General features: G+C 36.5%; 1 protein-coding gene across 2 annotated transcripts in view; it reads left to right on the forward strand.

The window, feature by feature from the left end:
- STK3 (serine/threonine kinase 3) overlaps positions 1-14,432 on the forward strand; it is a 146,512-nt gene that overhangs the window by 84,256 nt on the left and 47,824 nt on the right. The window contains exon 10 of one of the 2 annotated variants that reach the window (XR_008464652.1): positions 9,336-14,271. Coding sequence is in view for 1 of the 2 variants with exons in the window: in XM_054189723.1 (XP_054045698.1) it covers positions 9,336-9,511 (176 nt within the window). In the remaining variant the exon portion in view is untranslated. The remainder of the gene's footprint in view (positions 1-9,335; positions 14,272-14,432) is intronic. The other variant, XM_054189723.1, reaches the window with a different exon arrangement.

Here is a 14,432-nt window from a genome sequence, read left to right on the forward strand (position 1 = left end):
GCTTCAATGTCAGTGGTCCTGGGAACTTGTCATGACTCTCCATGGGTTTAGCAATTGGTACACATCTTGCTGCAAAATTGTCTTGTAACTCATGATTGATTAGCAAATTTTTATTTTATAACTGAATATTATTATTTGAACACATGTTGACTTCAGGAGCATCTGAAGGAGTATGTAACAAAGAGCAAGAAAAATTTGCAAATGTTTTAAAGTATAAAATTATAAGTTATACCAAAATATGCAGAAATAGGTGTTTGTTAAGTAGTTAACTTACTTACCTACACACTGATGTGCTATTATTTGGCTGAAGACTACTGCAGAATGAGGCCTGCTGAATTTAATAGAATTATCTGCTTGACTGGGCAGCATCAATAGATGAATCTTACTCAGGCTGTAGGTGCCTGATTTCATGAGGTACAATGTAATGTTTAACTTCAGGCAATTGCTTGGGGTGGGGTGGGGGTGGAGGAGACAGGTAATAAATAAAGCTAATTCTCAAGAGTGGAAATCAGTGCCAAATAAATAGCTTTGTTGAATGCTTTATAGCAAACATAAAGTTGCATTTGTGTTTGCACATATACACCTGTCGTAATTTGTGCAAGATTAGTTGGAAGTGCAAAGCAGGAATATGTTTTCTTTGCAGTTTAATGTACAGCAAATTGTAAGGAAGGAAGGGTTTTGTTGATTTTTCTTTGGTGCTGTTTTGTTGTTTGTTTTGTTGGTTTGTTTTTTTTTTTTTGTAGTATTCTCAGCAATAAGATAGCAAACATACCTGTTGATTAGTGATTAGTTTAAGTAGGATGATTCACTTCATGGAAACAAATTAAAGCATGTACTAAGTGTTTTCATGCTGAAACAGAGTGTTTGCCTATTAAACTGTGAGGCTAACAGAGTTAGCACAAGCGATCTCAAACTCATCAATTTCAACAAGTTAAGGAAAAAATAAGTGATGCAAAAAAAAAAAGAGAAAAAAGAGAAAGGTATTACAAGCAAATTTGGAGTAAAGGTTAATAAAGTAATTCTTAGGGTGGAAGTATTATGAAGTAGGGTTTTGTTTGGCCTTTCAGATCACTTCAGGCTTAATAACTGTCCATGTGGTTTTTATACGTGCTGAGAGGAAAAACCTGTTAGTATGCCAAATAGATCAAAAAAGTGTCATTAGGTTTACACTGCAATCTCTTACCCATGTCCTATTTGTCTGCTGTGTTCCTGGAGACACTGTCTTTAAAAGGTACTGTTATTTTCCATTTTTAAGTGATTCCAATAACAATCTGTAGTTGGAAAGGGAATTACCTTTTTACACCTTGGCATTTAGTCAGTATAACTCTTAAACCCGTTCTTCCCTCTTGTCAAACAAGAATATATAATCTTTGGGACAGCAGGTTTCCTTCCCCTCCCTCCCTCCGACAGGGGACTGTCTTGAGACCTGTAACACCAGCGAAGCAAAGCCAGCAAACTGGAGGTAGCCTCATGGCAAGTGATGGTTTCATCTTTCAGCTGGCAAGCGACAGGTTTGGTTCCAGCACTTACTTGCTGAACTTTCTTGTATTTTGCATTACACACATTGATTAAAAACTAGAAATAATTCAAGAATGGGACCTAACATCTCTCAGCTGAAAATAAATATGTCCACTGTAGCTGGTCCTCCTGCGAGTGATTCTGTGATACATGTGCTATTGGCTGAAACAAGAGCAAGAGCAAGTGTCCTAAGTAAATGTCACCAGAAAGGGACATACAAATGCTTGCTCTCCCTGAGGGGCAGACATAGATTTTGTGCTGCTTCGTGCTTGACAAAGACACAACATTTTGGAGACTGGTTGCTTTTACCAATGTACCTTTACAGGGAAGGTGGACGCTTTCTAGGTGTTTGTGTGGTTTGATTATAATAAATCAGAACAAGTGGCTTAAAAGTACTTTTCGATACTTCTGAATAATAGAACGTTGCAAGCAAGAAGCTTGGAGAAATAAACTTAGTTAGCTAGGGAAGAGGGATGTCATTTCCTTCCTAGAGATGCAAAACATTTATGACAAACTTCTTTTTTTTTTTAATTGCTCTTGTGTTTAGTTTCACGTTTTGTTTCCTTCTGCCTTTTGTTTCCCTGCTCAAGAACAAAATAAGAAACAATAATAGGTTTTTATTTATAAGTACCCATGCTTAGAGGCCTCTGGGAGCCATGACAGAAAATAACTAAAACCATATTTTTTTCACAAATAGGGAATTGTGCCTGGATAAAATTGGGATCTGGAACAAAAAGAGGCCTGTCATCCTACCCCAACATACAATATACAGCCTAGCAATAAACAACATTTATGCCTTCTTGCTTAGTATGCCTGTGCATGCTCTGAGCAGAGACTATGCAGTATGTACTTAGATGGAGGGAAGAAAATGTAGATACAGAGAGGTGGGAGGATAGACCTTAACTTTAGGAGGTGTAACATGGAGTGGAAGAAAGAGTGGGATTGATGGAAGGTAGTACTACTTTTGTTCAGCTGCTTGGATTGTACGTATTTTCACATAGAAGCTTTTCATATCTCAGTTCTGAGACTGGTATTCAGACCAGCTTCCCTATATGCCCGTTGTGGCTTTTCAGCAAGGCTTAGTGTTAGAGCTTTCTGGTTCACCCAGAGCCCTTCTGATTGTTCTCCTTTCTCCTTTTCATTAACGCCACCACCCTCCTTTTTTTTTCTTATGTTAAATTTATATTTCCCATCTGCTTTGGGCTGGCAAACAAGCTGCCTCTTCTTGCGATTTGGACTTATTCTGGGTTTCTAACTGTTGCTTCAGACTTCAGTGAAGCTTCTAGATAGTTCAGGTTTTTGTTTTATTACTTTTTGCCTTATAAGACATGAAATATCTTAGATTTAGTCTGTGTAATTCTTAAACATTCTTCCTTCTTATCAAACAGAATATAATCTTTGGGACAGCGGGTTTCCTTCCCCTCCCTCCTCCTCCATAGGTGGCTGTCTTGAGACCTGTAATGCCAGCGAAGGAAAGCCAGCAAACTGGAGGTAGCCTGATGGCAGGCAAATGATGGTTTCATCATTCAGCTGGCAAGTGACAGGTTTGGTTCCAGCATGTACTCGATGAACTTTTTTGTATTATTGTGTTATGGGATCCTTGATTACAGCAAGACATGCACCACGCTGTAGAACCTACATTTTTGAAAGGAAAATTCATGAGTTGGTTTTATTTACTTACTATTTTTCAGTGATTTCAGTCCATCCAGTGTAAGAGATTGTGCCATACTGTTAGTCAGTCTCCTCTGTAATAGGAGTTGGACGCTTGGGTAGCTCTGGAGTGATGCTTCATAACTCTTAGGAAGGCCTAATTCCTACACCTGGTTTTCCAATTGAAAAGCAAAAGCTATTGATATGTGTTTTATAACAACCTATGACCTAGATCCTGTATAAATTCAGCAAGGAAGCTTAATTATGGGCTGGTTTCAGTGGTGCTGTAACATGGGCATTAATATTTCATGGATGTAGTTTTCATCAAGCATTTTACTGTGCCCACATTAAGACACTTTATTTGATGCCATATGCATCAAACATATGTATATGTACTAGTACTTTACTCCTGTATCTATAGAAAGAGATGATAGGTGTTTCCAAGCCTATTCCAGTCCTCGAGCCCTCTCTTGTGGTTGGTAATAAGGTTGTTCATTTATGCCACTAGTAGTAGTATCTTTTACAAATGGGAATTTTTTTCAAAGAAAAACATCAGGTTGGCAATTTTGCTTCAAGAGCTGTTGCAAAATGCTAACTTAACATGGATTTTCTTTGTTTTGTTGAAAGCTGAAATAAAATATAACTCAGCGTTATACTAATGGCTTTATAATAGTAGAGGCATTGAGTATTTTTCCTTCTTCTGCAGAAGGTGGAAAAATAGAACAGAAGTTATTAAACTCATTTTACAAGTCCCGTTCTCAGGAAGCAAAGCAATGTTTTGTACAGGAAACTCTTCCCCATTAAAAGGCCTTTAAACTTGAGTTTGTAGTCCTTCAAAAAACCTGTGAAGGCTTCAGCTGTTAAAAAATATGTGGAATTTCCATTTAAATGCCAGATGCAATTATTTCTGATAAATAGGTATATTATAAAACAAACAAAATACTGAATGAGCCTGAATTTGAATAAAGACATGGGTGCATAAGTCACTGTGATGTGAAAACTGCAAACTCAGTAACCACTTTGTTGCACAGCTCTCTGTAGTCAAACATTTCTTAGATGAATCCTTTGGTATACTCCCAGCTGCTCTGGCCGAAGGAGAACTGGTCATCTGGTTTCTTCTGATGCTTCCTTGCAATTCCTAAATTAAGTAAGACTGAGGTGGTTGTCTAATAGGCATGTATTAGTAGCAGAACTCGTCCACTCATAAAATACAGTCACAATTTCTGATTAAAATACGGCTGAAGGAGGTGGCTGTGGCAGCTTTCTACATGGTAGTTCACTAAGTGTGCTTGCCCAGAGATTGAGGTCAAAATGCCAGGCTCTCTTCAGCCTTACTGTATTCAAAGCTCCTGTCTCCCATTTCCCAGGAGAATTACTGCCACTGTGTTGTAGGCCACCTTGTGTGGTGAGAAGTTAGTGGAAACAGATGAAGCCTAAGTAGAATATGTTGTTGTATAAGCTGTTCTAGCCTTTGTAGTAGATGTGATAGTCCAAAGAAGGCTAAAGCTGATTGCAGTACGGCTTCTCACTCTAATAGTGACAAAACAATATATTTTGAAGGAGTAAAGATACTGACAGGATCTTCACAGAAGCACTGCAGACAGGAGAGCCTGATGCCCTAACTTTACTGAAGAGGCAGCAGCTGGAAATATTGCTCAGTCGAGTGGCAGATGGAGGTCCCCAGGATGGGGGGGACCTGCAGATTTCCTCTGCAGATTTGCAGCTGTGGAGGAGGTCCAGTGTCCTGGTAGTAACGGAGTGAGAGAAAGAATTAGAGGCTTCCTATAAGAAATTGTAAAAAAATTGCAAACAAACAAATAAAATACCACCAGCACCACCCACCTGCTCCCAGGAAACTGCAGTGGGAGGCTTCCTTCTGTAAGAGATGGACGCCTTTATCTGCTGACCTTACTTGCTATCTAGGAGAAATTATTTCTTGCCCAGGGCCCAGCTCCACAAACTTGAAAGATTGCCAAGGCTTGTCCGTTGCTTTGATTGTCTCCTGCTGTCCATCCATGTGGATATGTGCCAATGACACTGCCAGAGGAGACCTTGAGAATGACCTGAAGAGTAACATGAGGGTCATGAGGATGTTCTTGATCATGATGGTGAAGGGAAAGCCTTGGAGGAGTGGATGGATCCTATGGGTCAATGCTTAGTTGTGCCTCTAGTGTTGTTGGTAGAGGTTTGACTTTTGTGACTATGGGGCCTCTCTGAGGATCAGGGACTGCTGTGGAGAGATGGGTTCCACCTGACAAAGTAAGACAAGCATGTTTATTGCCAACAAGCTGGCCCTGAGTTAGCCAGACCACCGTGGGGGAATGTATATGTGGCTCAGTCCAACATAGAGTATAGAAACTTAGCAACTGTCAACAGAACTTTTAAACTGACGTAAAATCAAATTGATGTTAATATAATACTCTTCTGTTGGAAATACATCGCTACAAAAGCATTTTTCTTTATAGATGACATCAATTGAATTTGATCAAAACATGCATTAGAATGGAATGTGCGTTCCTTCTTATTTTGAAATGTGTGTTTAGAATTATTTTAGCTATGATATGTTTTTGAAACAGCGTGATAGAGTTGGTGTTATGTCACTGCCTTATTCTTTTTATTCAGCACACTTTTGGGAAAGAAGTTCTCTTACCTAAGTATTTGGGGGACATTCCCCCTGGCCGTATTCTGGTCAGGGGTATTGCTGAGGTGGAAATTATGTTTTCAGTGTCCGTGGTGGTCTCTGTGTTTCATGGCTTGACAGCAGCTTGACAGCTTCGCTTCTCAGACTGCTGTTTTTATTGTGACTTTCTTCCCAAAGCCAACTTGAAGTCCTGGAGTGGGCAAGTATAGGGATGATAAGAGACTGATATTCTTAAATGCTGAAACTGTGGCAAACATTTTTAAACATGACCATCTCTTGTTGAAGAGCAAACTAAAATGAGAAGAACTGGAAAATCCAAATCCTAGAATGGAACAGTCTATTGCACAATAGATTTTCAGGGTAATTGTGGAGCGATACTGATTGTGCTGCCAATTTTTTGTGGCAAATATATAGTTTGTATAAAAAGTAACTTACTGGATACTTGAGTGAATTAATTGTCCTTAAAGGAATCTTTATATACAGTACTTTAAAATTTCTTGGTTCTTGAAAGACAGTTGACAAGATACCGTTCCTCTATTGTTCATGAAAGTTAGAAAAAGTGCTTTCAGACCAAAATGATCTTCTAATAACCTTACATTTTGCAAAAAAGTGCAACCTAATCAGTTTACTCTGGCATAAAGAGCCTAAGCGTTTTGTAAAGTCAACACAAAATAGGTAAGAGCCTTCACAGGGCCTTTAAACTAGTATGTGTCAACCTATCCCATTTTCCGTGAAATATTAACTAAACTTGTTTGTGTTAGGTTAGCTAGAGATCTAAAAAAGAGTATCTTTTTTCATTTAATTATCTGTAAAAATAAAATAAAACCTTAAAAATAAATCTTTACATAAATCTTGCATTTTTACATTGTGGAAAAACAAACCTTGCAACATCTCTGGTCCCATTGTTTTGCAGGCATAATATTTCTGGTTTCGTGTGTGATTTTTTTTTTTTTTTTCTTTTACAGTGAAGGAAAGGAGCTCTTGTTCTTTTAAATAGGTTAACTAACTATACTAAATTGGAATCAGAAATGAGTTTCTGAATTCTTATTTATCAAAACAAATAGAATAAGTCCTCAAAGTATAAACTATATGTGTTTTGCTCATTTCAGTGTAACTTCAGGCCTGTTGACCCACTTTCCTTAATATGCATCTGAGAGCAACGAATTTGGAGGGGTTGATTTCTTTTGTGTATGTCGGCAATCTTCTATTACATATGTAAGGAAGATATTTATAAATAGGTCTAAAACTTAAGAGCAGTGCTTGGAAAATTTTTAGTATTTTCTGTTACGTGAGATGAAGGAGACTATCTTACCTGTAATGGGCCAACATTTTGGTACCTCAGAGTTTCTAACAGAGACACGGGTAATCTTCTTGTTTGTAAGTATGTCTCAAGGATGAAACATAAGTACAACCATCTCAGCAGAAGAGAAATATTGGTTATGAAAGGCTGGCAATGTGGTGTCCTATCTTTTTGGTACAAATAGTTTCAGGGGTTTTGGGCAGCAATCAGCAAGTAATAAAAGGTTGGTATTAAGAAAATGCATTGTATTTCTGTTTTTAATTCCAGCCCCATCATACTACTACCTTCTTTTGGATCTGTTTTCTAAATTTATGTTTTGCTAAAGTTTAGATTCTTCTATTTTTGCCCTTTAGTGCTTATTTCTGTAGTTATTTGGCATCCCTGCTGTTTACTTCTCATCCCTTCCTCAGCCCCAGGCTCAAGAGATCCAGAAACCTCGTTCAAGTGATCTTGAGTTCAGTGGGGGCAAACTTGGGAGATTCTGGAGAAGAGGTGTCTGCTATGTGGTCTGTTAAATTCAACCTGGAGTTTAGTTCACTGAATGTTTTTGTATGGTTGTAGTTGTCATTAATTAAAACGTGATGAGTAGAGACGACTATGATCTGGTATTAGAAAAGAATATTAGAAAATGATATGGCAACAAGTGAGAGAAAAACAGGCTAAAAAAATGTGGGGAGGAGAAGGTGTGTCTGGAAACAAGGCAGACTGAATGGAGGAGTCATTGTGGAGCTGAAGTGAAGCAACTGGAGTCAAGTGCAGTAAAGCCTAGACCATAAGTAAGACAGTAGAACACCACGTACAAAAATCCAGAAGAAGAAATCATACTAGAACAGAATGATGTAGAAAAAGCAGAAAGAAAAGAACAAGTCAATATGCTATAAAAGATGGCGGTACAAAAATAAGCATTAATGAAAAAAATAGGCCGCTATTAACCACGCAGCAAAATTAGGGTTAATTAAAAAAATCTTGAGTCAGAGTCAATAGGTTACCACAGGAAGAGATGATGAAATAAGAGGTGAAAGAGGAGGGGAACAAAAAAACCATGTTGTGAATTAATAGAAACAAATGTAAAGCTTGATATGAAAATCAGCAACTCCTAGTGATCGTAATAAACACAAGCTCAAAAGATCTTTCCAGTTGTTTTCCTTTTCATTTGTTAAAACAAGTAGTTCAAATAAAAATTCTTAATTATTTTATATGCTTACAATTAAAAAAGCGTAGTTCTATTGGTGGGTTGTTTTGTTTTGTTTTTGTTTTAGCTTGGTTATATATCTCATCTCAACTCATATTTTACTTGTGGAAATGTATTTCATGTTTCGCTATGTAGAATGTGTTATACTGCAAGCAAGTACACGTTTCATGAGTCAGTGCTATACAGGATATAGTCTCTGAGGTGACAGTTATGTAGAACTACTAAAGCATTTCTTATGTTTTATTTATTTTTCTATTTAGTAATGAACTTGCTTTAAAATCCCACAAATGAATACAAATTTGAGTCATTTAGGGTTGTAGATAATTTTTTTTTTACATTTAGTTTCATGAAGAGCATGATAGAACGGGAGTTCACGCTGATTTCAATCTGCTTCATAAAGCTTTCGCAGCCACGTAGATGATGACGAAAATCCCCCAGGGTTTCCACACCATGGAGATAGGGTGCTTTGCAGCCATCTGCAGAGTGTGATCCCATAATTTGTTGAGAATCCTCATTGGCAGTGAATTTAGTTAAAGAGTGTCTAGACACAGTTTGTGCAGTTGTTTTTTGCAAGTTCTTTTTCTACATAATTTTTAAATCTCACCTTTGGTGAAACTGATGGAATTCTGCTGCTTTCCTACAAGTGCCTGTGGACCAGGCCTTGAAATTAGGGGCATTCAGCACCCAAAGGGATGCGTAGCACCTTGTGTTATTCAGTCTCTATAACAACAAATAGATATTGCATGAAGTAACTTCTAATATTATTTGTATGTGCAACTCTGAAATGTCGTGAACATTTCTCCACATTGTATCTTGCTTCAAAAATATCATTCTTCGGCTATGAGCTTTTATGCCAAAGATCCTCAGGGGACAAATGGAGGCTTGCACAGCCTCCACACAGATACAGATGACTATATTAGTTTCTGTAAAATCCAAGAAAATTAATAAATAGAGTTTATTTTATAGTGCAGTAAATCTTTGATTTTTTTAAATAGTTTTAACTTTCTTTTTTTTCTCTTTTTCTTTCAACTAAGGAAATGCTACATCACCACAAGTTCAAAGACCTTCTTTCATGGACTACTTTGATAAACAAGATTCGAAGAATAAAAGCCCTGAAAACTGTAATCAGAACATGCATGAACCTTACCACATATCCAAAAATGTTTTCCCTGATAACTGGAAAGTCCCTCAAGATGGAGACTTTGATTTCGTAAGTGCATTTTTGTTGTTTACTTTCTTGCATGCTGTTTATTTTATATGTGCCAAAAATAGTTAATCCCTTTCTATAACGATGTTAATACAAGTAAAATAAGTAAACTTTCAAGAATACCATCCAATTATCTACCTTAATGCCTTATCCTGGTCGTTGAAATAAGTACATTTGCTTAACACAGGACCTTTTTTATGAGGAGTGGTATGTGACACTATGAATATACTTCTTTGCAATAATGATTTTTATTTTTTTTTATTTTTTAGTATTTTTGGTTTTTTATAATGTATGTGTTATAAGAACTTTAAAATTTGACCCAGTTCTATTTAAAAAAAAAATAAATAAATTGTTACAGGCATGGAATGTTGTTGTCATGTTTGCTGAGTATCTCAGTAAAATGATAAGCATTTTAAACTGGATTAGAGCCATTTAATCAATCTCTTTGGAGATGGTTAAGATCACCTACTGTTTTGCACAAGCCAGTTTGTTGGTACTATTCCAATAGCCCACATCTCTCTACATAGAATTCTTCTATCTAACACTAGTCTGTCTGTTTTAGGGTGGGGTTTTTCCCCCTCCAAAATATGTGTAATTTATTTCTTTTGGCCTATGTTGCAAATTAAAACAGGAGCAAAACCAAAATGTTCCGAAGCTATATGTTACTCTTAAAGTGAAATAAATAATTACTGTTTTGAGACTTGTAGATAATTATACCTAGGTTTCACCTTTGTTAATTTTTTTTAACGTGTTTGAATGAAAGAATTCAGTTTGTCTGTTGTAGATTAAACATGTTCTTAACTGCAGTGCAGTAGCTAAATATGATCACATGGCACCTTTTGAAAGAACACTTGGGATTTTAAGAAAAATGTTGTGTTTAATTTTAGGTGACAGCTGTAGGTGTGGGATTTTTTCCCTAGTTTTCACTTATTGCATTTCTACATAAAGCTGACTCTTAAATTTAAGCTACTGGAGTAAAGCCAGTTAAATAGCACAGTACAAGCTGTTGCTGCTGGAGAGGTTTGATTTAAGTTGGTTTTTGGTTGGGTGGGGTTTTTTTAGGCTTTTTGTATTTTTTTTTGACCATAAAATGCAGTAGTCATCATCCTGATAACTGACTAACAAAATAATTATTTGCACTATTCATTGGAAAATAACTGGCCCGTATTTAAGTGGGGCTATTATAGTGGCAATAAAATTACCCTTAGAACAATTTAAAACTCATCCTATGTTTTACGTTGTTAAGAAATGCAAGCAAAAATTATTATTCTTGTAAATGCTAAGATCTTGATTCTGTAAGTGCTTCTTCATGAATAATTGGCACATGGATAATGCTATGGAACTTGTTGACATTGCTCATACATATGACGTTGCCTTCTTGAAATAGGAATTTCTCCTAGAATCCAACCTGAGGAGTTCTGATCTTCAGAAACTAACTACTCTGTGTTGTAGCCAAACCTTGCTAGTGGTGTTAGACTGGCAAGTCAAGGACTTCAGAATCATAGAATGTTTTGGGTTGGAAGGGACCTCTAAAGGTCATCCATCTAGTCCAGCTTCCCTGCCATGGGCAGGGACATCTTTCACTAGTTGCTCAAAGGCCTGTCCAACCTGACCTTGAATGCTTTCAGGGATGGGGCTTCCACAGCTTGTCTGGGCAACCTGTTCCAGTGTCTCATGGAAGTTACATGATGTGCAGTTTGTCCTTGACTTCCTAAAAAGGCGGTGTTGTAAGGCTTATTGCTACACAGTGATTCTGAGTGAAGACCAAATAGGATTTAAAGAAAAAGTGAATAGCTCTTTGCATGGGCAGTGTGTGTATTTGAGGGGGTGGAATTTTGTTTTAAGCATGATGAAAGCCAAATACTTCCATAGATAAGCCAGCCTAAGAAAGAGTTTAGGAAGACTCTTCAATAATGGATGCACTGCTTCAGAGTAGTCCTCTCAGGAATACCTTTCTCTGAAGCATCTGGTACGGGCTCATGTCACACAGGATATTGGTTTTAACAGCCTGCTGGTTTTAATCATAGGCAATTATTATTTATTTATATATTCTAGAAGCACTTCTATTTATATTTTAGACAGTGAGTGGCAGTATTGGTAAGTGGCCTGCAAGAGACTTTCTGAAAGGATAAATTGGTGGGCAGCATGCATAATATATTGTCTACTCTTTGTGAGATCAACATGAATGTTTTCAGTTGCTGCCATGAGGTCTTTAAATGATTCATGAAAGGGATAAATAATGGAAACTTTTTGTACTAAATAATTCCATTCTATTTTGTTTGGAATTATTCTTAATGGGATCTAGAAAGGGATCCTAACAATAAATGCTGACAGTCATAATTTTATTTAAAGAACGGGTTGATAAGCTAGAACTAAAATATAAATGATCAAAATCTAACTTAATGCTAGTATATTCTAATAGTACTCCAGCTTTCTATGTAGAAGAGGAGGGATGCTTTATAAGTTGGAGGTCGTTGGAGGCTGAATGATACCATTATTCTTACTTACCCCTATACCCTGTAAGCCGTGCATGGCATACCCGTGCTGGCTGCCAGTGAACGCTTTACTTGTGAGCCAGGGCAGAATGACAGTGCCATACTAAGAACTGATACTCAAAGAGTACTGAACGGAAAGACTTCGAAGTTTATTAGTGTATGTGTCTGTTACAGTATAAACTAGAGAACAGAAATGCCATTGAGGTGGGAGGGAGAAGGGAAAAGGGAGGAAAAACAAATCTTATAAATCCCTGCAGCTGATCGATTTGCTTATTTCTGTGTATAAGGTGAGACCTGCAGAACTGGAAGCTAATTCTTGTGGCCAAATGGTATATTTGCTTTAGGTCACGGTGATATCATATTTCTAGTATATTTTACTGTTTGATAAGACAATACATAGTTGTTTTATTTGTTTAAATGTACAAATACATGTAATGCAGATATAGCAGTTAGTCTTACACACTTGCTGATGTTTTTAGATGATGTAAATAAATGATACAGGAAATTTTTCTCGTAAGATAGGTACGTGAATGTATAAAAAAATGCAAAATTAACTTAGCGCTGGGTCTGGTTTGAAAGCTTTTTTGTGGGCATAGTTTTCTGTCCTGACGTAAATGTTTTAAAAACTCCTTGCCAATGAAAATAGAGGACTTTTCCAAGAAAATAAGATGCTTTGGTCATCAATCTGAGCTTTAAAGAAAGTAATTTTAGCAGCGTTTTTTCTTCTATAAGTACATATTTAAGCTTTGTTTTTTCACTGTTAAAGTACATCTGTTTTGAAATTCAAAAGCTGATCTTATTTCTTTTTCACTAATACCATATGGGAATTTGAGATCTATCTGTGACTGTTGGTCCTGCGGGCCTTCAGCTCCGGGATCAGTCTGTGGTGGTTATTGACGTAATATTCCATGAATTGATGAGAAAAAATAGCCACTGCAGACCTTCAAGTTTTACATTGTATTGAATTAGGTATATTGCAAATGTCTTTTAACTAGACTTAATTGTGGTACCTTGAATATTATGTTATTCCAAATTTAGCCTGTTGCATATGCTTCAGAACTAAGGTGCTGGTTTTTATGCATAAGAGGTGTTTGAGGTTTTTATAGTACATTTGTTCTTGTTCTAAAAAAAAAAAACAAACAACAAACCAAAACTAAACAGCCCTAAACATTTTTGAACCTTGTCTTTTTACTGACTAGGAATTTGTATAAGGTTGCTTTTTTTTGATCTTTGTTTTCAGTTATTTTGTTGTCTCTTTTTGTTGTCTCATGATAAATTCTGAAAAGCAAAAGTATGGCTCTTTTATATCAGTGAATCTTAGGGAAATGTATTTCTGGAGAAGTACTTGTAAATGGTTTCATTTGGTGTTTTCCACTTCAGCCTTTGAAATGGAAGTGCTGAAGTTCTGATTGCATATAAATCTTTCAAAAACCAAACTAGTGTTTATTCAAACTTCAGCCTTTATATTAAACTTTTAGTATCTATTTTACACTCAAGGATCATTGTGGATTTGTTGTTTTCAATTAATACTATCAGACTATAGGCAATTCTTTTACACGTTTTCGTTATTTCTAAACGGCATGCAGCAGATAGCAAAATGAAAGCAATATTTTTAACGCTAATTCTGTCAGTTGTACTTGGGGTTAAGTGATGTTTTATTCACAGCAAACCTTGATGCCGGTAAGTAATCAGCAAGATACTACTCATTGTGGGGAAAAGTGGCATAATGTCTTTGAATAAGTAAAGATGCAGTAAAGCTATGTGGTGTATGGGTGTGATATTCATAGAAATGTTAATGATGCATGGTATAAGCAGCTTTTCATAACGAAGCTTAACTGTTTAATGTTAAACTTTTAGTCTTAGCTCACAAGTCAGCACTTTGGATCAGAGTGCCAAATTAGAGTAACTGATGTGTTTGTTTTGACGATCTAAGTGACCAGTCTTTTTAAGAACAGTTGTTTTTTATAGATATATATTCGTATTGACCGTGTTGCTATTATGATAGCTTTGTTCTTTCCATGGGGAATGTTTTCCATGAGATATGTACATGCTGCAGGGAGCTGTGTATTAAATGAGTGGTATAACTGCAAGGTGGTGTTGAAGCAGCTTCCTCAAATTTCTTTTGTCTTTTACAGTTGAAGATTTTGTGGTATTTTGTGTAGCATTTATCACATTTTTATGGGCGTTATAGAAGATAGTTTTCACCAAAGAAGGTGAACTTCTAATAAGCAAAAGTGCTCAACATTTTTATCATGTGGGGGAAGACAGGTAAATCTTAGCTTGCTAGACTGATGTGCTATGTGTGCATGTTGTTAAATAACCTGCTACTTAGAATTTACTGTATCATGAAATTTTACATTTCATTAAGATGCAAAATTGCCCTATACATCCTTCTGCCCCTTAGTAATGTGTGTTAGTGTGGGATACAA

This window comes from Rissa tridactyla, chromosome 2 (assembly GCF_028500815.1).
Source record: "Rissa tridactyla isolate bRisTri1 chromosome 2, bRisTri1.patW.cur.20221130, whole genome shotgun sequence".
Classification (NCBI taxonomy): Eukaryota; Metazoa; Chordata; class Aves; order Charadriiformes; family Laridae; genus Rissa; species Rissa tridactyla.